The 22,071-nt window shown below is 42.7% G+C and overlaps 3 protein-coding genes across 5 annotated transcripts in view; 1 reads left to right on the top strand and 2 right to left on the bottom strand.

The window, feature by feature from the left end:
* The window catches only part of CDAN1 (codanin 1), a 31,675-nt gene extending 23,897 nt beyond the window's left edge, over positions 1-7,778 (bottom strand). The window contains exons 1-4 of the mRNA XM_053979732.1: positions 7,587-7,778; positions 4,302-5,002; positions 2,561-2,767; positions 68-261 (exon numbers count right to left, since the gene is read on the bottom strand). Coding sequence (XP_053835707.1) covers positions 68-261; positions 2,561-2,767; positions 4,302-5,002; positions 7,587-7,682 — 1,198 coding nt within the window. The 5' untranslated portion in view covers positions 7,683-7,778. The remainder of the gene's footprint in view (positions 1-67; positions 262-2,560; positions 2,768-4,301; positions 5,003-7,586) is intronic.
* Positions 7,779-7,786: 8 nt separating this feature from the next.
* Positions 7,787-13,747, top strand: LOC128808531 (uncharacterized). Its single transcript, XM_053979734.1, has 2 exons — positions 7,787-8,472; positions 9,264-13,747. The coding sequence occupies exons 1-2, from the start codon at positions 8,019-8,021 to the stop codon at positions 9,917-9,919; spliced, it is 1,110 nt and encodes a 369-aa protein (XP_053835709.1). The 5' UTR covers positions 7,787-8,018; the 3' UTR covers positions 9,920-13,747.
* Positions 13,748-16,524: 2,777 nt separating this feature from the next.
* The window catches only part of TTBK2 (tau tubulin kinase 2), an 82,238-nt gene continuing 76,691 nt past the window's right edge, over positions 16,525-22,071 (bottom strand). For all 3 annotated transcript variants that reach the window (XM_053979729.1, XM_053979731.1, XM_053979730.1), the window contains one exon: positions 16,525-21,201. In XM_053979729.1, coding sequence (XP_053835704.1) covers positions 20,733-21,201 — 469 coding nt within the window. In that variant the 3' untranslated portion in view covers positions 16,525-20,732. The remainder of the gene's footprint in view (positions 21,202-22,071) is intronic.

Below are 22,071 nucleotides of genomic sequence, written 5' to 3'. Positions count from 1 at the left end.
CTTCCACAACACACAGACAAGTTAAAAGCTCAAAGAAAGGTCAGTCTCACATCTTCTGTGTCTTCACCTGCTATACACGATGAATAGAGCTGTGCCAGACACTCCAACTGTTTCTTGCAGGAAACCTTAGCAGGATTTGCACAGGTCACCCAATGGCTTTCAGCAGGAAGGCTGGCACTGCGAGTGTAGCTAGGCTTAGTTGGAGTACAAGGATCAAAAGATATCCCTGCAGGAGAAGACGCCTGGTGCAGCAATTTGCATCTGAAATTCAAGAGCAGCGACATAACCATGTGACTGAGGATGATCTACAGCAGCCATGCAACCAGAAGAGGTCTTTCTCTTCCAGTGTAGCATGAAGGAAATCCTGCAATAACTAAACCATGCCATTTACACTGTCTAAAGCAGCTTTTAGCATGATAGCAATTTATGGAGAATAGATCTTGGGGTTAGCAAGCAAAAGACTAAAGAATCCCATTCAAATTCCAACTCTGTTAAAACAGTGTAGCACTTTGACCAAATTAACCAACTAACATATGTTATTGCTGCTCTCATCTGAACTGGTACTTGTTAAAGACAGGGAATCTGTTAGAGATCAGGTCCTAAAAATCATCTTTGCATGTACAGTTTCTGACAGCTAGACATTTAAAAACATCTATGACAATAAGGTTCACACCCATCCCTTTGGTATAGATGTAAAGTAATGACATTCTGAGAAGACCCAATACCACTTAAGTGGAAAGGCAATGCAACAACTAATGAAATCCCATACTGGCAAGTTAAACAATAGAAGGAACAAACTACTTTGACTGCTGGATTCTAAATCAGCAATGATTACTCAGTTAAATACACAGACATTGTACAGAACTATATCTGGAGAGGTCATCCAAAATGTAACACCAGAGTGGCATACATAAGACACATGAGAAACAGGACACAAGGCTGTAACAGCAATATCAAATGATTGTCAAAGATTCCAATGGAACATTTACACTTGGAACATCACACTACCTCTTGCCACACTGTCTCAAAAGTGAAAGATTTAAGTCACTTTAAGGACTCTGGGAAGTCAGAAACATCTTTACCTGCAGCAAAGAACCTTTTCTATTGGCTTATTTCTGGCAGAACTGCTGTGATGAAGAACAACTGGTCCCAAAATGGAAGTAGAAAGATTACCAACAGCTTCTTTGCAATGAACATAATCAACCAACTGAAGAAAATTATTGAGTAAGAGATAGAACTGAAGAAAATTATTCATTAAGTACTTACAAGGGATGAGCCCACCATTAAGTACTTTGTGACTTTACCCAAGGCAAGGTTCCAATAACACAGTGAGACTGAGCTTCACTTCAGCCCAAGTGCTCATCTACCTCAGGATGAAATTCACCTTTTGCCCTTGCTCAAAGGGACCCAGCTGGCTGAAGGCTGCCTTATTTCTGTACTTCACCACAACTGAGGACACAGCAGCAACTCCCAGCTTTCAAGTATGATGGGTCAGATGAGAATATCACTCCATGGGCAAGATCCAACCAACCACATACTGCTATTTCACTGAATTACACTGAATTTCACTGAATATTCACATTATTGGGACATTTCAGATAGAATTCAGACTGGAATAGGTGCTAGACTTAAGTGCAGAGTGGCAGGTTTGAATCCTGAGCAGTTCTGCTGCAGGTTCAGTACAAGCAGTAGCTCATTAGACTCTACTCAATGTGTCTCAGCCAGTTCTGGTCCCACTGAAGTGAACGGCAAAACTTAACAGGAAAAGAATTACACCTCTGTGTCCTGAGGAGTTTCCCCAAGAACAAAACCTACAAAGAACAGCAACAGTTCTGTCAGCAATTATAAACAATAGTGCAAACTGCTGCACTTTATTTTTTCCTGAGTATCAATAGATACTTCATAGACTAACAGTGATACCATTTTACAAGCACTAACCAAACAGCAGAGAAAAAATTAGAAGCTAGAATTCACCTCATCTGACAGCAATTTTCAACAGATAAGTGCAGTAGTAATCTTTAAAACAGAATCTCAAGTGCCCATATTCTCTTTTCTCTGACTGCTAGCTACTGTTAGTCTACCTACCTTGCAAGACGATTAACACTTTCCACACATTTGCATCACTAACTCATTTTCTCCAAACCAATGTGTCTTGGTGCAATCTTCAAACACAGTCTAATTACACCCAATTGCTTTGCCTGTGCAATCTAAGAAAAGATGCACAGGAGATAGACACACGTTCATTTCCATGAAGAGAAAAATCTCATAAAAGCAGTGAGGAATGACTACACTTTTGAAGTGAGAGTCATTGTTCCAAAGTCAGCACACCTCTAAAATGACAAACATGAGCTAGGTGCATTAATATCCTAGTCTGATAACACAGATACACTTGGCTTTAGGCAAATTATAGTTTAAGGTCACCAATATCTGGTTTGGATATTCTTCAGTATTTTCACTTTGTCCTGGCCATGCCCCCTGCCGGCTACTGAAAAATTAACCATGTCCTGGCTGGAACCAGGACACAAGGGCATTAAGAATAAGCCCCCTGCTCAGACTGTACCGTTCTTTCTTCAGCATCTCCCTCTCCTCTTGAAGGCTGTTGCTTATCACAGATGAAAGGTTTCCTTCCTGGACAGCAGTAAAGGCCTCAAGGCTTGAGGCTGGAGACCGGCTGACAGGCGTAGAAGTGAAACAGGTCTTTGGTTTCGAGAGGGGCCGCTCAGCACTCACAGGAGTTGGGTTTATTCGCCTGGAAGGTTTGCTTTTGCTGAAAAGAAGAGAAGCAATTCCACTGAAATCAAGCTAAACAACAACAAAAAATTTTGGTCTCAAGACAGATGTGCAATCAACTCTTCCAGAGGAATCTAATGCTAAAACAAAATGGATGTTGAGTTGGGATATTGAATTTCTAAACTGTACCTGTAGTTATCCATTTTATTCTATCACTGAAAAAAAAAGTCACAAAGCTATACACTGCAACAAACAACCTGCTGAACCTGCAGCAAAAATAATTATCAAATAGTAAGCCACCTAACAGGTACCACAGGGCCACACAACCCTTCCAAAGATCTCTAATTTGCAGGACAGGATATGCCCCACTCTAGTAAGAAACTGCTGGTGAATTCATTTCTAACATGATCAGGAAGAAAAAAAAAAACCAAAATCAATCAAGTTGCCAAAGTTACATTAGGCCATTTAAGTTCAGGGAAACCCATCCTTCCTGCATAAAATACTTGGATTTGTCCTTCAGGAAGAAGCTCGGTAAAGTAGCAAAAAACACTAAAAAAATGGAAATGGATACAGAAACATAAAGCATCACAGAAATGCTGATTGCTACATATTAACTGCTAAGGTGTTCTCAAAATCGCTGTAACATTGATTCCCAAAGACTCGTGATCTCTCTCCTCCTGCTTTTTCCTAGCTGAGCATTAATGCAATTGAGGAAGAGAGACTTGCTCTCTGTGCTGGAAACACACCTTATCTCCCTTGGCCAAAGCATCGTCTAGAGCATGACCCAGATCCTGCTTTTGGATTTGCTGTACAGACTCACACATTTTATAATTTTTGGCTGGAATTTTGCATGTCCAACTAGAAAGTCCCACTTTCAGAGACCAGTGACTGATATACGGAGCAAACAGGCTGACATAAAGGCTTTATATTTGGTAATGAGGATTTTAAAGAATGCAAAGACAAAGATTAAAGGACTGAGGCAACCACAACACAAACAGCTGCCCCAAATCTTAGCTGTAGTCACCAAGGAGACCAGGGCTTGCTGCAGACCAAGAACACAGCCTGCTATTTTGTCCACAATTACACAGCACAAACGAAGCTGCACACTAACATCTGCTACCAGAAGCCACAGAAGATCAATCCAAAAGCTTTTTTGCTAGAATCAGTAAAGCTGAAGAGCCTTCCAGGACAGCTCTTCCTTACCAACTGATATTCTGTTAAATGAGAAACACGAAGAACCAAGATAATGCTGACTCGTTAGAACACGCAAGGACAAAGATGTGCTCAGCTTTGTATCAGCTGGGCTGTGCACTGGCAAGCTGCAGGCAGCATCACAAGCGAGAGGCAAAAGAGGTGTCTTGGTGAGTCCACGGAGAGGAAACCTGACTCCCTGTCAAGGCAATATTCCCCTCCCTACACAGTGACCAGAATAAAGCAGTTCTGACCATGTTTCCCAGAAGCTAGGTATTGTGTATTACAGCCTCTTCTGCATCTGGACACCCAGAACAGCTGGTCAAGGAGCTGCAACCCACAGCAATCCCAGTGACACAGCGAGGCAGACTCGCTCTTACTTTGTCCAGCCAGAGGCAGCACCCATGGGCGGAAACTCCTCCAAGTTGTTAAGGTTCAGCTGGCTGGGCGGGGATCTGGCAGGAACAAGAGGCACTTCACTCCGCTTCCTTCTCCCTCCACTCCACGATCCACTGTCACTCTTTCCATCCTCCTCTTCAGCAAGGGAACGCCCCAGATCACGAGCTACCTGCCGGCCAGAGGCACCAACCGAGCTGCTGCCTTTCCTGCGGCCTCGTCTCACGGGCAGGGCTTCAGGCGTGGCCGTGAGGAAGCTCCCCAGGCTGGCCTTCTGAGAGGAACGCTTCTCGCCGTGGTGGAGCACAGGGCTGTGCCCAAAGCTCGGGCTGCTGCTGGAGACCACGCTGGGGAAATCACCGTAAGGGCTAGACAGGTTTGACCCAGAAAAGGAAGAGGAACCACTGGATGCTGCGGCAGGAGAAAAGCTGGTATCTGTGGTGCAGGTGGTCACTGAAGTCCTTTGAGAAAAGAGCTGCACTCGGCTGCTGGTTGCATGGCCTGTCCTCCTTTCTGATGCTGTCCTTTGGCTCCCATGGGCCTTGGAATTAGGAGTTTTAGCAGGAGTAGGGGGTCCATTAGTCAGGATCTGGCTGGTCTGCTCCCTTAAAAAATTTAGCAGAAAAGGCACAAAATCTTTCTGAAGCAAGCTAAGAGATACCAGTTTGTCATGGATGTGGTTCTCCTACGAGAGAAGTAGACAAAAAATTAATATAAAGATGCTACCTGAGTCTTTCTGTCCAAGTACCCAGACACATTTAAGTAGTAACTATGGGATTTCAATACACAATAAAAACCAACATGACTTGTCAAAGTAGGTCGCTGAAATTCAAGCAACCATAGTGCTGGTCACAGACCTGAAAATCAGCCTTCACACAAGCCATTTTGGCTCAAATTTTCAGATGGAGTAATTCACTTTGGTCTCTGACTGGAAAATAGTGGAACTGTTCCATGGAAACATCAGTAATACTCACTGAAGCTATGGCCAGGGAGGACTTGGAGCAACTGACACCCCTAAGTTCAACATTTTGAAAACATCAATACTGAAAACATCTAATTCTAACAGAAAAATCTACAATCTGCAAGGTCTCAGTGTCCTATTTTTGTGTGAATGCCACCTGCTCCCACAGAGGGGTGCTATAACAACAACGGAAGAAGCACTTGGAGTTCTGCAGCGCCAAATACAAGACCAAAGCTCCTCTTCCATGTCAAAGAAAAAATTTTGCTCGAGACCTCATGGAGGTCTAAACAGAGACTTTTCAACTTTAAGGTGCATGAAGTTTATACTTGAGAAACTTAAACAGAAACCCCACCACTGACTCAACACATTTGAAATCTAAACAGGTGGTGGTGATCTTATAAGGGCAAACCTAGACAAAAACAACTTCATGCTACATGCGCAGTTTGAAGTTTTGTACCCTGTGTAAAATTCTTTTGTTCCTAACACTGCACCAAGTTTCTGTTTCCTCTCAATGGGATTCAGCAACATTTGCAACAACAGAAGAGGTTCTCAAAGGCAGCAACTCTTTCCTTACTAATACTGAAAGCACTGCATACATACTCCAGTAAAGTTATATTCACAACCCTAACTAGATGAAAAGTCAAGAAAGCAAACACTGTTTCTGAAGATGGTTTCTGCATTAAAGAAAGAAGCAAAAGCATGCCTGTAACTGGACTCGCACAGTCTTCAACACCTATACTAAAATTCATATTTGAGAGCGTGAGACCAATTCAGTTCCTTGGAGAAGTGTGAAATTCTGACACAGCCTGGATAAGCCAAGCAGCCAACAATCAGTGAAAAAGCACAGGTCACAATACAACCCCCATGAGGTGTCAGAAGACCATCTCCAGCCCAAAACTGCCATAAGAGCTAGAGCAAGACATAGCCTAGCATTCCTTCCCCTGGAATTAGCATAGGAGCACAAAGATGATTACAGTCTATGCTATGCATTAGGTTGGGTAGTTTCTCCAACTTTTCAGGGCACAACCTATTTTCACTCATCTTTCTCTTTCCAAGTTAACTGAGGTTTGGTTCCTCCACAACTGGTAACAACCTGTCAACAGCTGCCAGCTGCAAACCTCCCACTTGCTTTCTCATGCTGAAGCAACTGCACTGCTCCCAACAGCAAAAGGCAGCAAGAAATTCCCTTGCAAGGGCAAACTTTTTGACCTCCACACCCCTCACCCACACAGTGCTAGCTGAGCTGCCAGGATCTCAAACTTCATAATGTCCACAGGTCTGCTTCTGCAAGTCACAGCTGAAGAAATACCACACAACATAAAAGTGCTGGTCCATTCTTCCCACACGTTTAGGATGACAGCAATACCCAACTAACTCACGGGGGTGACACTACTGAGTTTTGATTTTAATACTAGGCAACACTATGTGAGGGGCTCAGGTAGAAGATGCTTTAAATGCCAATTGTTTCTCTGTGTTATTCTTCATGTGAAACTTAAGCATTCCTAGTGTATCTACAGTTAAAAATGTTTTTATTTCCAAAGGAACCCAAATCGTTCGTTACAAAACTCAGCCAACAAGCAGCCTCTCCCAGCCCGCAAAGATCCTCCTCAAGGTCCAGGCGGGACGAGCGTCCAGCCGGGAGGCGCGCTGGCGCCTGCACAAAGCCATCACCGGGCGCTGACAGCCTCGTCCTTCTTTCACCGCTACTTTCCTCTACAAAGATGCGGGAAGCGTCACCTCGGGTGTCACCGCGTTCCCTCACGACACCAGCTGTGCTGCGCTGCTCACCCCTCGTCCCGCTGGGCTCTGCGCTGGCACACGGCAGCCCGGGCTCCCGGCGCTTCGCCCCGGGCTCCCGGCGCTTCCCGCGCCCGCGGGGCCTCCCCGCTCCCGCCCCGGAGCCGCGCGGCGCCACCGCCCGCCAGAGACCGCCCGGCGCCGGCGGCGCTGAGCTCCGGCGGGCTCAGCCCCGCGCATTCCAGCGGCTTTCGCACGCCCGCCGGGCAGCTCCCGGCGCAGCTCCCCGCCGGCGGCCTCGTCTTCCCGCTGCCGTGCCCGGAGCCCGCCCGCGCCGGGGGCGGTGCCGCCGCCGGCTCGACAGAAGCTCGGCCGCGGCTGCAGAACGGCACCTGACGGGGCCCCGGGTTGACCCGCGCGGGCTTCGCCCCCCCACAGCAGCGCGGGGCGGACAAACTTTCCCGCACGGCCCCGGCCCGCGGCAGCGGAGGGCGCTGGGGGAGCGGCGCGGCTGCGGGCCCGGCCCTGCCAGAGCCGGGGCGCTGCGGGCGGACGACCTAGCGCGCGTTACCTCAGCCGGGCGGTGGCCGGGACCGTGCCGGAGCCACCGCACCACGGCGCTGACCGGCACCTCTTCCTGCAGCAGCAGCTCCAAAACCGCCGCCATTCCCGGCCCCGCTCCCGCCGAGCACGCGCACAACCCGCGCCGGGGGCGGGCCCGGCGTGTCCCCCCTTCCCGCGGGGGCGGCGCCGAGCGGGGATTCCCGCCGGGGAGGCGGGCGGGGGCCGCGCCCCCTCCCCATGTCAACACGCGGGGCACGGGGCGCCTGCGCCGGTCCGTGCGCGTCTTTTCCTCTCATGCGCGGTATTTCCTTCCCCAGCAAGGCTCGGGGCCCGGCCTAGCGGCGGCGGCACCCGCGGGCCGGGGCGCAGGGAAGGGCAGCGGCGTCCCCCCATCCCCGCGGCTCCTCGCCCGTCCGCCCGCCGACACCCGCGGCGGAGGATGGCCGAGGACTCGCCCAAACGGCGCAAGGCGAACTTCAACGAGGCGGAGACGGAGGTGCTGATCGAGCAGGTGCTGAAGCACGAGCAGCTGCTGTTCGCGGCGGGACCCGGCCGCGCCTCCGCGGGCCAGAAGCGGAAGGTGTGGGAGCTGATCCGGCACAAGGTGAACCCGGTGGCCGCCTGCCCCCGCGACGTGGAGGACCTGAAGAAGCGCTGGCGGGACCTGAAGCGCCGCGACCGCAGCAAGCTGTGCCGCCTCTCGCAGGGCTGCGGGCCGCCGGCGCCCCCCGCCCTCGGCCTCCTCCTGGCCCCCGAGGAGCTGCCGCCCGCCGCCGCGCCGCCCGCCCGCCGCCAGCGCCGCCCCTACGGCTCCCTGCTGCCCGCCGAGGCCGTGCCCATCGTGGGCGGCATCGACACGCTGGAGCTGCCCGGCGCCGTCGTGGGGGACATGGGTGAGTGCGGGAGCGACCCCCGCGGCGCCGCCCCGGCGTCCCCCAGCGCAGCCGCGGGAGCCCCGGTCTGCGGAGGAGCGGCGCTGCCCGCCCGCTGCGTGCGCGCAGGGACCGCGGGGACCGGCGCCGCAGAAAGCGCTGGTTCGCATCCTTGGAAAGGCAAAATGTACACGCACGCACAGAGAACTGTGAGGCTTCGTGCTCTAGGTCATAGAAGTGCCTAAGGACAGCACCAAGAGTAAAAACAGCGTCTCGTAGCAGATGCTGCCCATCCACGAGGCGTTAGACCCGGCCACCGATCTTCACTATTGCCGTAATTCTTGCAAATGCAAAAAGCCATGGCAGCACGCAGGTCCAGCCAGTACAAAGTGCTGCGAGCACATAACTTCGTACGTGCCAGCGATATTGTCCTAGCACGCTGGAATACCAAGGGATTCTTGCAATCCAGTGTTTCAGCAATACTCTTACTGTTTACTGCGTGCACGATAGAGCATGAAATGAGTGTGCAATGAACTTTGGGATCCTAAAGCTTGGCTTCTGTGGTGGTAAGGGAGCTGTAGTATGCAGATACATGGTTAACTGCTGAATGCGTATTTATGGTTTTCTTACCACCTATTGAGGTAATTTGTATTCTAAAACCATCAAAGATAACGTAATGTGAGTTTGAGAGTCTTGTTTCAAGGACCGATGTTTGTGCTTAGTGGATGAGAAAATACATCACCACTGAGGTTATGAAGTTTCTCATGGGCTTTACTTTGCTTTTCTTCCCTCCCCCTCCCCACCTCTTCTAGGGTTTAATGGCAGTCCTGGCCCATCTCATCAATCCAGTCTTGAGCAGATGAACCTCAAAGAAGAAATAGTAGTGAAGGTGGTGGAGCCAGAAGAAAGCTCTGAGGACATGGTAGTGGTTCCACCTAGTCAAGAAGAGCTGCCTTTTCTGGGCACGTCAGGCGGTGGTTCCTCTGGGAAAGTAAAAGCCAAAACAAAAGGCAGGTGCCAGGCAGACCAAAATGAAATGACTGAAGAGGACCTACTGCAGATTCAGCAGACCCAAATACAGGTGATCCAGTCTGGCTTTGACAGTGTCAACCACAATCTTCGGCTGCTGCAGCAAGGCATGCAAGATCTGAATAACAGCATCAGCATCATGGCACATACGCTTGTTGCTATCAAGAACGTCTATGTGAAAAACAACACTGGCCCAACCACACATGCCACTGCCTCTACTCAGACCACAGCTGGGTACCTGAGCCCAGGATCCCCCCAGCTCTCCCCTGCTAAGGACAGAGCTAGAGCACAGGCTGGAAGCAGCAGCAGAAGCAGCAGCTGCAGCTCCAGCTCCATGTCACAAGAGCCAGGTCCTTCCGAGTTTCCTAGGCCCCCCCTGAGAACCATTAAGAAAGAACATCCAAACGGCTGCTACTACTTCTGCTTTGCAGATGTGTAAAAACTTGAATATATGTAAAATGACTGTGTTGTTGGGTGTTGATGTATGTTCTGCTCCAGGCTGTGACTTCAAAGGAGCGAAGTGGACTTGCCTCCCGTGTTTTTCCCAGTGGGAAACATTTTGCTGTAGGTGGCATTAAACACTAATTGCCAGTCTCCAGTTAACTCTGTTGCAGTTGGCTAATAAATTTCTTCTCTTTTCTTTATCCCCTCATTCTCTTAAAAAAGCAAACATTTATTTTGAGTAAGACTTTTGTCTGTATCATCCTTTGTTTAATGCCACCTTGTGAAAAATAAAAGGCATGAGAGTGAGGTAAAAAAGTAACATGGTTACTACCACCAGGAGCTATCTCACTGAAGTTACTTGGTTCTTGGATTAAACAAGCCTCAGAAGTAGCTGGCTTTTTAAGTACTTCCCTTTTCCAATAGTTATGTTGGGGATGTTTGCTTGGTTGCTGTTGTTGAGTTTTTTTAAGTCTGAGCTGTGCAAGGCATCACAGGAGGAGTTTGAGATACTTGCTTATTCTAGGAATGGTTTAGCACTGAGGTATTCATGAGTGTCCTCCTCAGAAGTCATACAGCTTTGTTCCACTTGGCTGTTGTTCATTCCCAGCTTGTCAAATGCACCTTCTCTTCAGAGACATTGTGTTTTACTACACTAGCAGGGTAGTCTCTTCTTTTGTCACATGGTTAAAATAGAGAAATGCAGAAAAATGAGGAATGGATGAGTGATGCCTGTTTCTGACATATAGGTTATATGTAGGCTGTATCTTCATCTGCTTTTGTAAGCCTTATGGCATCAATACCACAGTATTTGAAATACAGAGAACAAAAAGTTTTATATTGTTTTACATGAAATGGAAGTCAGATTTGCTGTTAAATTACAGGAGGCAGGGACTCACTTAATTCCAGACAAATGCTCCTGCATAGTTTGGAAAGCTTTCATTATCATTTCTTTTCTCGTAACTATATAGCTAAGGAAGAAGAAAGATGAGGAAGAGTTGGAGCAAAATGTAACCTGGTGTCAACTCTGAAACAAGCAATAATCATTTTATCTTCATGCCAAAAAGGAAAATCGCCATTTTACATTTAGATAGGGAAAACTATTGTCACTGGCACAATTTTGTGTTTCAGACTTATGTATTATAGTCACTCTACTTTGCACAATTCAAAAGTAGCAGAGGTGCAATATTCTTATATCTGGTGTCTGTACCGGAGGTCAAACAAACACTCGCACCTGAAATTTTGTCCAATGGCTTGAACATTCATACAGGTGCTCTTCTTAAGCATTTATCACCAACATTTAAAAAGGTTCTACAGATAAATTTGGCCTATTGCAATGACTAGCTGCTTCAAGTGTCAGTTGGCACAAGCATTCCTGCTGCAGGAATTTAGCAAATACAAATAACATAGAGAATCACAATTAAATTGCCCCTCTCCTAGAACCATAAGAATATGTAATCATAGCATAAGGTATGCCACTTTTACAGTCAGCTTTGACTGAACACCGCCGTATGAAAATGTACTTCATTTCCACCCTTACACCATTTTGGTGTACTGAATTAACTCATCTGCACTTCAAAAACCAGCCACTGCTGCCTACTAAAATGTGAAAACAGGGTAATCAGTTGTTAGCAAGTGTTTCCCTTCAGAATCACAGATGGAGAAAATATGCAAATATCTCACAAAAATAAAATGTATGCATGTACAGCACAATGTTAATTGGGATTAATGCTTTAGAAGATTAATGCTAAAGAAGAGAAAGTTCTTTTTTCCAGGTTTACCTTATTAAAAGAAGTTGCAGGTATTAAGAAATTGCTGAGTTTAAGAATGACAAAGAATTAATCCTTCTAAATCAGATTTTTGTCTGTGTTGTTAAAAGCTTTCCAGATTAACCTGTTGGAAGCATTATTTCTCCCCCATCAATACAGATGGGCTCTCTTGAGCAAGAGTTTTCTGTATTTTGTTTTCATGGACACAGAAGCGAATTCATGCTATCATGACATTCCAGGTAGATTAGCAAATGCACTCTACCTGGTCCTTCTGGGCAGCAGTTTGGGCTTGTCCAGGTTGCAACTGGCAGTTCTTACCTGTCTTTCTTTTGATGTTTCAGTTCTTTTTGCAACTGTTAATTCTTGAATTTCACATACTACAGCATTTCTTGGGAGAGGTGACTTGTGTTTGCTTTCTCATATTCCAGTACTGACTTACGTGAGAGGCAGCTACAGTGCGAGTAGAGAAGTGCAGCAGAAGGGGCAGATTGGCTGTCCTGTATGAATGAAGACAAGCCAGGCAATGCTAAAAGACACTGTGGTGGTCGGGCAACAAGCAGACCTCAACATCAATGTACAACAGCATGTTTGTTCTGATCTTGCATCTTTCCCTGTTTCAGTTGTACTGCTAAAATATACTGGAGGTAGATCAAAATCACTCTTCCACTTCTGACACATTCTAGATTTACATATTTTAAATACAGAAGGAAACTGAGCTACCTCTCATCACTACAGAGTGGGCAAAATTGTTATTTTCATCTTAATTAATACAGTTGATTACTATTTCTTTACACACCCTTTCTGTGATCAAATGATGGTTGTGTTGGGAGCACTGAAATCACATGCCCCATCCAGAAGCAATGCCATTAAGTTTCTGGCTGCTCTTAACAGAAGGTGAAACATAGTTTTCTTGGACTGTTACTGAGTAAATGAATTCCCAATTTGTTTCCTGTGAAGCTATCCAGGCTATTTGTAAAAATGACAAGAGCTAATGACCTGGTCGTGAAGCTTAATGAAAATACTGCCAATGATTTGAACAAAGGCAGAGCTGACTTAAATTTGCCTGAATGCATGGCAAAACAGTGGTAATACTGAGAAAGAGACCCAGGGAATTTTCTCCAATTCTTTTGGACTTCCCTAAAAAACTTGTCCCACTGTGCAGACTATTTTCTGGTAGCATAGGACTAAGACATTCAGGCACACAAACTACAAATATAAATTGTGATGATTTTACACTCTACTTATGCTTAGTATTACTAGAAAGAGAAATAAATGGGTCTTGGAAGAAACTAGAGCAACCGGTAGCTTAACACTGCATTTTCCCCATAGCACTCAGATTCATTAACAACTTCCATTCATTCATTTCTCTGCTATCTGCTGCTTAAGTTTATTGCACAGAGGGAGACAAGTCTCCTCAAGAGACTGTAAAAGCTTAGTGACTACATCCAGACAGCTGATTATCTCCAAAAGAGGTCAATTATAGTGACCTCTGACTAAATAAAAACCCACAAATTTGAAGGGAAAAATGCCTTCAGCGGCTTTTTTTTGGGACCACCATATTGTTACTTAAATTGACCTGATCTGGCTGTGCCAATCATTTATTGTTTAGATGAACACAGACAGAAGGGATAAGAACAAATGGAAAGTCAGGTTTCTGAGGAGGCCCATTTGGATTTTTCTGTAGTTAATAGCATACAACACATGAATCTACTAAATCAGTTAAACTTCCATTGATCCAATCATTTCAATTTGCAATATGAACATCTAATTCATGTTGCAGTAGTACCAACACACACTTCCTTTTTACTTTCTTGAAACAGAGGAAAAAAAATCACTGCCAAAGCACTTTATGCATTTAAATTACAGGGTTACAATAGTAAAAAACACTGAAAAATATTTCAGCTAAAGCTTTATAAGTTAATGAATCATTATACAAACACAATCAAGAATTGAAGTTTTGCATGCTGAATGAATATTTTATTTAGAACCAGTTTATAAAAATAAAATACAAAATAATTTGAAAACAAAACTTAAAACATTGTACAAAGCCTTGATATGGTACAAATGAGAAAATAAATAATTACAACTTTATGTACAAATGACCATTACAAGGGCATTAACTCTTTATGCTCTTGGGTGCCTGAGCAAACTTAAATGAAAAGAATGGCTTACAGGATTTCCAAGGAGGGGAAGAGAATTGCAATTACCGAGTAAGAGAATTTGAAGGACTCAACATTTGTCTTCCTCAATGGTAAAAAACAATCTCAGAACTACTTTCCACTTAACTTAATCATGCTGCAGACGTTACTATCAAGTACTTGATTTCTTATGGGGTTGACAACATTGTATTTTTACTTAATACACAGATTTAATTCTTGGTCGGCCACTTCAAAAAGTCAGTACTAGTCTGAAGGCATTGCTGGTGATTTCTTTAATTTACTAGTTTGGATATTCATAGGAAAGCATTTTAAAATTGGCATCTATTAGCACAAGCACTGCAACTTGAGTCTGGGCTGGCTCTATAGAAGAGAAACTTAAAAGCTGGGCAAGAGTTTCCAGTCTTGCTTTCTAGCCAATGAAAGTAAAGACGATGCAGAGAAGGCTGCTTGACAACAAATCCAGATCTCCAGTCAGAGGAAAAAGATGTGAAATTGTCCAAAAAAATCCTACTTCACTTTGCATCAAACATTTATGACCTTGCTTGCCATGCAGCAGATACGGGTTTAAAAGGATTTGAAGCCAGGCAGACCAAATTAATTACATTGCATCTTTTGGAGCAAGCTGTTCTGCTGTTACCATAGGCCCTTTACATAAAAGGTCAAAGATCAAGTGATCTCAAAACAAACATCAAATTAATTCCAGCTGAATTCCCACAGAATTGTGGGATGATGGGGGCCTCACATGAGCAGCCCACTTGTGGTGTTGTTTTAAAAGAAACCACATTGTACTCTTAGCCAAAGCTGGCCCTCAACAGCAATCCTGACAGAAAAGGAGAGATCCAGAGGCATGTCATGTCATAATAATAACAACAATAAAAAATAAGCATTTTCCAATTTAAAATACAGTAATGGCAAATTTGATATTTATAGTGTGATTTTATCTTTTCAGTCCCTAAGCAGGGGAAAGAGCCTTAACAAAATAGGACCCTATACTGATTTTAATGAAGTTGCACCTGCACAAGAACAGCAAGAACTTCCACGGGTCCAAGCTCTTCATGTAGAGGAGAAACAGGAGCATAGCATTTGGGTTTGTCATTATTATTGTTGAGAGAGAATGTGTTATCATCAATGAAGAGCAAAATCAGCCTACCTGTTCAAACCTGATTGGCAAGAGTCATTGCAAAGTTAATATATCAGTCTTTGAAACAATGGACTCCAGTACATTTTTCTTTAAAAAACTCAACCAAACAAAAACCCCTCCTTTAAGATATATATTCAAATGCCTGATTATTTAAACCATATGAAAATGAATGATAAAAACCTTTTGGCATTTGACAATATTGTAAGATAATTCCTGACAATTATTATGTAATCCAAGCTGATTTATGTAATTTCTCTTTCACTAATATTATGTGTAGGGAAGACTGGCTTCAAGCAGACAGGTGAGGTATTCTTATGTGAGGTGCAAGTTTATGCAATTTGATTAGCTAAGAAATATATGACCTATGCATGTAGTCAAAACATGGAACCTCACTTCCTTTTACCAGCATTCCTGGTAACCAAAAATGGTACTAATTACAACCAAAGACATTTGAGCCAAAAGCAAAACAGCAAACAAACCCCATCAGTTCACTGCCTACTTGATTAGCTAAAAGAATTTGAATAAAAATATTATGCCCTGTTCTATAAATTTCAGAAAGAGGAATCATGGAATCATCAAGGTTGGAAAACACCTCCGAGATCCAAGTTCAACTGCTAACCTAGCACTGCCATGTTCACCATCCAACAAGCACCCAAAGCTTTCACCAGCTGAACAGAGGAATCAAAAATAAAAATCAAGGCCTTTATCCAGCCAACAGTTCTCTGACCATTCCTAAAAGTGGAAAACCACACAGAGAATGCACCACAGGAATCTTGGTGCTAACCTAAGCAGACCCTGACTCACTGAGAATGACAAGACAGACATGGCTCTTGTCACCTCACAGCATCAGTCCTGCATGAAAAAATCCACATATTATAGGCCTGTCATGAGAAAGAGTTTGACATTGAGTTCTCTTTTATTCTCCTATTCCTTTTCAGAAGACTACTCTCTCATTTAAGATATATATAAAAATTGGAGGCACATATAATTCATTTTCCATTAGACCTTTTTAAGAAATTGGAATAATCACATTGTTCTTACCAGAATTTATGCCTCCAAGTGTTCCATAAAAATGTTAAATTCATTACAGAAAAATTCTGTTTACAGGAAAAAGACTGTACTGTAAATCTGGCATTATCTACATTCTCATCAAAGAGAAAAAGAAAAAAAAAATAGAAGCATTACAGTCAATGATTGCATAAATATTACTGCAATAAGAAGGACTTACAGGAGTTTTGCCCAAGTAGGACTATAGGATGAGGCCTTGTAATGTGAAAAAGACACAGAATCAGAATTAGGGCATAGGGACATTGCAGTAGATGAAAAGGAGACCAGAGTCAATCAAAGTAAAACAGGCCTTGGCTCACTCTGGAAAATGAATTCCAGTGAACAGGATGGAATAGCTGAGACTTTTACTATCTATATGTATATACACACATGTGTATGTATGTATATATATATTTCTATATAATATACAGTATCTATATAAGTGTATATGTAGATACACTTAAGTACAAATGTGTATTTTTTATAGATATATATATATATATATATAAAATCAAAATTGTGTGTTTTCCCAGCAATAGTTATTACCATAATACTACAAATTGTAGATTATAGAGCTCCAGCAAGTCTTTTTCAGATGAAAAATATTTCAAGCTATTTTTAAATATATAGGACCAAATCCTTTCTTATACATCAAGACTTTAGTGAGGTATGCAAGAAAGCTTGATCTCAAACATGCAGACTTCAAGTTAAGAATATGTCCAGATTTCCCAAGACAGGATGCGGCTGGTGGCTGTAATGAATGCCTTGTGTCACTCTGCAGGGCTTTGCCTCCTGTATAATTATATATAAGCAGCAGTTAAGACCTCATCTTGCTCCTGCCTTTGAGCAGTGAAATTTTCTACGCTTATTGATCCTGCTCAAGCCGTAGATAGGTGCTTAGCATCATACAACTTGCCAACATTGCTCTACTGTATCACATTTTCTGTTATTCTAGCAGGGTTTTACCTAAGTAGTAATTGGCATTTGTAATTAATAAAGAGGTTAATTAATATTGATTTTTGAGATTGTAACTTAGATTGATTTTACCATGCAATATTGTAGCACAAAACTCTGTGTGAAATGTTTGGTGATTTCAAGTTCTATTTTAGTTTAAAGGCTTCATGCCTCAGTTTCTCTAAAAAACGCTCTAAAGTGCTGGCCACAACACAAAATACACCATAAAGAGGAAATGAGCATGCAGCATCTACACCTGCTACATGTCATGGCTCCATTGTACTGCCCTCCAAAGAAATCGAGGCTTGAAGAAGACAAAGCAACAGCTCCTTGAATTTTATTATTTCCCAGCTAATATTCCTACATAAACTGCTGTGTTCTATGCAGAGTAACAGCAGACATTTTGTACACTGGAGAAAAATCTTCCCCGTCCCTGAAAATGTGTTGCAGATAACCTGCCAAAACTATTCACACACATTCTGCACAAGGGTCACACACATGTACATTGGTGGTTTTCTGCAGAGCCATTTCCACATTCAAATACTGAGGCTTACAGAGTCCTTAATTATTACATAGGCCCTCTAAAAATATTAAGCTAATATTTATGTATGAGTTGATCAGCTGTCCATTACTTAATAACATTAATTGATTGCTATGTTAGACTACAGTAAGCATTTCTGTAAACTTTTGGGAGAAGGGTATCAGGCAACAAAAAACTCAAGGAGAGCAGGTAGCTCAAGCTAAGTTATTCACAATTGCTCCTCTAGTCACATCTTCATGATTTTCTCCTTAGATCCTGTTGAATCTATAGCAAAAAAGCAACTGAGGGTATACAGTCCTTCTACCTTTTCCATCACCAAAAGAAGCCTGTGTCATCAATCACAACTGATTTCTCTTTTTCTTTTTGGCATAGTTTACTATTTTTACATTGTCAAGTAGTTCAAGTACAAGTGAATTTCTACAGCATTGGTTTATTTTACATAGTCATGTCTAACAATGGACAAGCCTGTACTTTGAAGACAATAAAAGAGGTGTTATATGCTTTCTCACCTGTAAAGCAGTTACTGTTTCTGGATCCTGTTACACTAGAGAGAAAATATAAACACCTCAACTTCAGCATTTTCAGGCAATGATGCATAAAGTTAGTACTTATGAAAACTGACAATGTAACGTAGGAATAAACTTACATGATGATAATGAATGCTTTTCAGAAATAAGGAAAAATAATCATGGGCTGCCACACCACCTTAACAAATAATTCCAGCAAGTGCCCAGGACAAAAACATCACAATGTGACCAAATTATTTTTATGGTATACCGTAAAGAAACATGTAGAAAACAGGAAGCAAAAGATGGAATTTGTTGTTGTCACATTCAGCCGTTAGGTATTCATAGACAGTCACTGTTCCTATATGACAAGTATTCACAATTAAGAACTCACATCATGAAATAAAAATGAGTAAGACCTATTTGTAATAAAAAATAAAAATACCTTTTGAGTCTTTGTTCTTGTTCCATATGCAAATGTGCACATGAAATTAGAAATTAAAAAAAAAAACCAAGCTGCAACACAAAACATTGGCTGGTTGAGAAACCAGCAGTCCTTCAATTTTGTACCAAGGTATAAAGGCTATTAGACTTTGTGCATTCCGGATTTTTTTGGCAGGGGTGCGGGTGAGAATAGAAGAGGTAAGTATACAGGAACTAACAGAAAGGGAACTGTATTATTTGTGGTCCATAAATTACAAATGAAAAATGAGAAAGAATGAGTTTATATAAGCATATACATATATGTATATATAAATATTTATATTTTATAATTTACTATGAGGACATGCAATTATTGGTATAGCACCTATTATACAATATAATACAAAGGAATAGGACTTTGCAATGGTACAGTTTCTTCAGAAAAAGCAGGTATACCCTACCTATTGCATTCATCTGTAGTGCTTGAAACCTGAATGAAATTAAGGTTCCACACTGTGCTACATTACATATGGGAAACAACATACATACCAAGAAAAGAAAAAAATCAACATAGTCTGACAAAGCAAGTGAAATTCAGTGCAGCTCTAGGGCAGCTTTAATGCAGCATTAGAATGTGTTAGCTCAGAGACAAAATATTCCCTTTTAAATCCAAAGGTATTGATTTGGCAGAGGTTAAATAAAAAAACACAGATGCTGGCTGGAGAGGCATATGACTACAGCAAGCAGATCAGTAATTGACAAGTCTCCTATGCATCCAGAGTCTCCACAACAGGAATCATTACAGAGAAGAGCTGGCTGCATCTTTCTCAGGCTTGTGTTCTTGTCTGTCCCTATTCTGACCTGCAATGCTTTTCTGAATATAGCAAAAGGTGCCGTACCTTTAATTCCCTACAGGGTTGCTGCAGAGCACAAGATGTTACTAAGTAACTACCTAATAAAGTTGGAGGAATTAAACACCATGGACTTTACTGGGAGTCCACAAAGCTTGGCTATCAAAAACACATATGGCAAACTGAATTACAAGAATCCAATATATAAATATCTCAGATTTCTTTCCATATATTTTGCTTTGATGATTAATATTCATACTCAGCTTTTGTAAGGATGTTAAGTATATTTCTGTCACCCCTAACCTATCAAGTTCATAAAGTAGACAATTTCCTCATCTCTGTTTCATCTCTCATGATTTTAGAAAACAAATGACCAAAAACCCAAAACTAGATTGGTAATCATCTCTGCATTGTAAGATCTGTCGTTTAAGTGATCCATAACTAATGGAAAAACAAAAGTCAGCAATAACAAAGGTTCTTTGTTTAGTTGAATTGAGGGGGTAAAGAAAGGTTCTTATTTTCTAACTTATATTGCATTTTACTGTAAATCTGTAACATCCAGCGAAGGGCATACATCTACTCCTTTCTCTTATTTCCTAGGAAGGAATGCTTTTCCAAATCCTACCAAATGTGGTTTGAAGAACCCTCCTACGACTCCCAGAAAACTGTATGATATAGAACTGAGAACTGGCTTCTTGGATCCTAATTACGGCTAAACAAATTTCTAAATAGTACTGGTACAAAAAAATCTTGTCAAATATTAATTTTTTAAATTTCATCAGTGCCAAGGAGGGGTAAGGTATATGATATTTAGGTAAGAAATCTGTGCCACGATAGGGGACAAAATAAGCACCCAGTGACTCAGAGGTGAGTGCATCTCAAAATGGAAGAAATTTATAAGGTAGAAATATCATCTTCTAAAGTGTGTGCTTTTTAAAACTGCAAAGAAATGCTTGAACAGTACTTATCTCCCGAGTAGTGACGTCATTTTGGGAATAACTGTTTCAGGCTTTCTTACATACTCCTTGAGTATGCAAAGCCTTAAATAATTAGGCCAAATCTTCTAACTAGGGAAACTAAACACATTGAGATTAATACCATTTTAAAACACTCACCTTCAAGATACTCTTTCACTCTAAATACATTGCACCTCTTTGACTACCCAGCCATTCTTACCCTAGCCTCTACTTCCCATCTTGTGGATCTGCTTGCTGCCTTCTCTAAGGCAAAGCCTGGCCACTTATTTACACAGAATGTTTTCTCATGAATAGTTTACAATGGCTACTTTCTTTAAAATGTGCAGATTCAACACCTTTTTTTAAATATACCTTTTTTGGATTATTTTTTTTAAATACACAGTACACAGACACAACATGCATCAGATTTAGGAGGAGACTTTATACCTGTCAAGACCCAGTTCCTATCTGCTAAGCTTAGTAGTTGATTTGCTCTTTCCTGTGGAAGTCTTAGTGTTTGGGGAATGGTGGAAAGAACTGCCAGATCCTTTCAGACCATTCTTGCTTGTTTTGTTGCAGCAGTGCTCTTGTTGGCAGGACCTCCTAGAAGATGAAGAGCCTGAATGGCTAGGAGGTGATTTACTCCTCCCAAAATGTGGGGATGAACTCCTCTGATCGTGATGGGATCTCCCAGCCCGGGACGGAGAAGAACTGGCAGTACGGGGTAAAGAAGAGCTCCTAGGGGAGGCACTGGGACTGCGGCGGGGGATGACAGGGCTCTTGGGTGGTGTTTTTGGACTATGAGGAGATCCCGGACTCTTACACTGGGTAGAACTCCTTGGTCTTTGAGATCCATTCTGCAGGATTTGAGCCAGACGAGAGATAAGATCTGAGTCCGAGCTGCTACTGCCTAGGACTCTGTATCTGCGCAACCTTAAGAAGAAACAAAGAAAGATTATTTCTATTTCCACCTATTCACTAAAATTCAAATAGAAACTCTGTATCACTAGAAACTAAGGAGGAGCTTGCATTGCTGAACAGATATATGGAACTCAACTTTCCTATTAAGTAGAAGTGTTTGGATCTAGGCTTTGGCTTCTGTGTTGTTCAGATCAACACAGTATTTATATTTACATAAACTCACTCACATAAGCAGCCTCAGTGTTTACAGGATAACGGGAATTTCCTGGTGGTGTTGGAAGAAGTGCACTGAAGAGCAGTGCTTATTGCCATTTCAGAGGGGTACATCCATTCCTGCACACCATCAGTGCACTCCCATACACAATTTTAAGGAATGACAAGACTCACTACAACTTCCTTCAAAGGATTTTACACTACCCTATCAAAATTATCTTTATCTTGGGAATGTAGACACTGAAAAAACTACATTGTGGTTGTCTGCATATAGACATGGCAAATGGGAGGTCTTCTAAAATTCACTCTGCCCTCCTTTAATTAGTTGGTTTACTTAGACATGATCTGAGCATAGCTAATTGACTCAATGGTGATGGCTGGAGTCTCCAAATATTTACAATGTCTGCATTAAGAACAGATTAATTTTCAAGGGGGCTGAATACAACAGCTTCTTAAAATTTCTATGGGTTTGTAAATAACCAGCAGTTCTGGAAAAGTGACCCCACTTCAACAAAATGTGTAGATTGTCAAGTTTCAAAACATTGAATACACTTCTATTGATGTATTAGTTTTAACACTGAACCAGGCTCATTCTTGTGTAACAGCTTCTCCTCATTCATTCTCCAACAATGTAAGGTTTCTCAGAGAATTGAAGCCCAGCATTTTTTA

The sequence above is a fragment of the Vidua macroura genome, chromosome 6 (assembly GCF_024509145.1).
Source record: "Vidua macroura isolate BioBank_ID:100142 chromosome 6, ASM2450914v1, whole genome shotgun sequence".
Classification (NCBI taxonomy): domain Eukaryota; kingdom Metazoa; phylum Chordata; class Aves; order Passeriformes; family Viduidae; genus Vidua; species Vidua macroura.
Note: the sequence above shows the minus strand (reverse complement) of the source record. Positions and strands in the feature narration are given on the sequence as shown.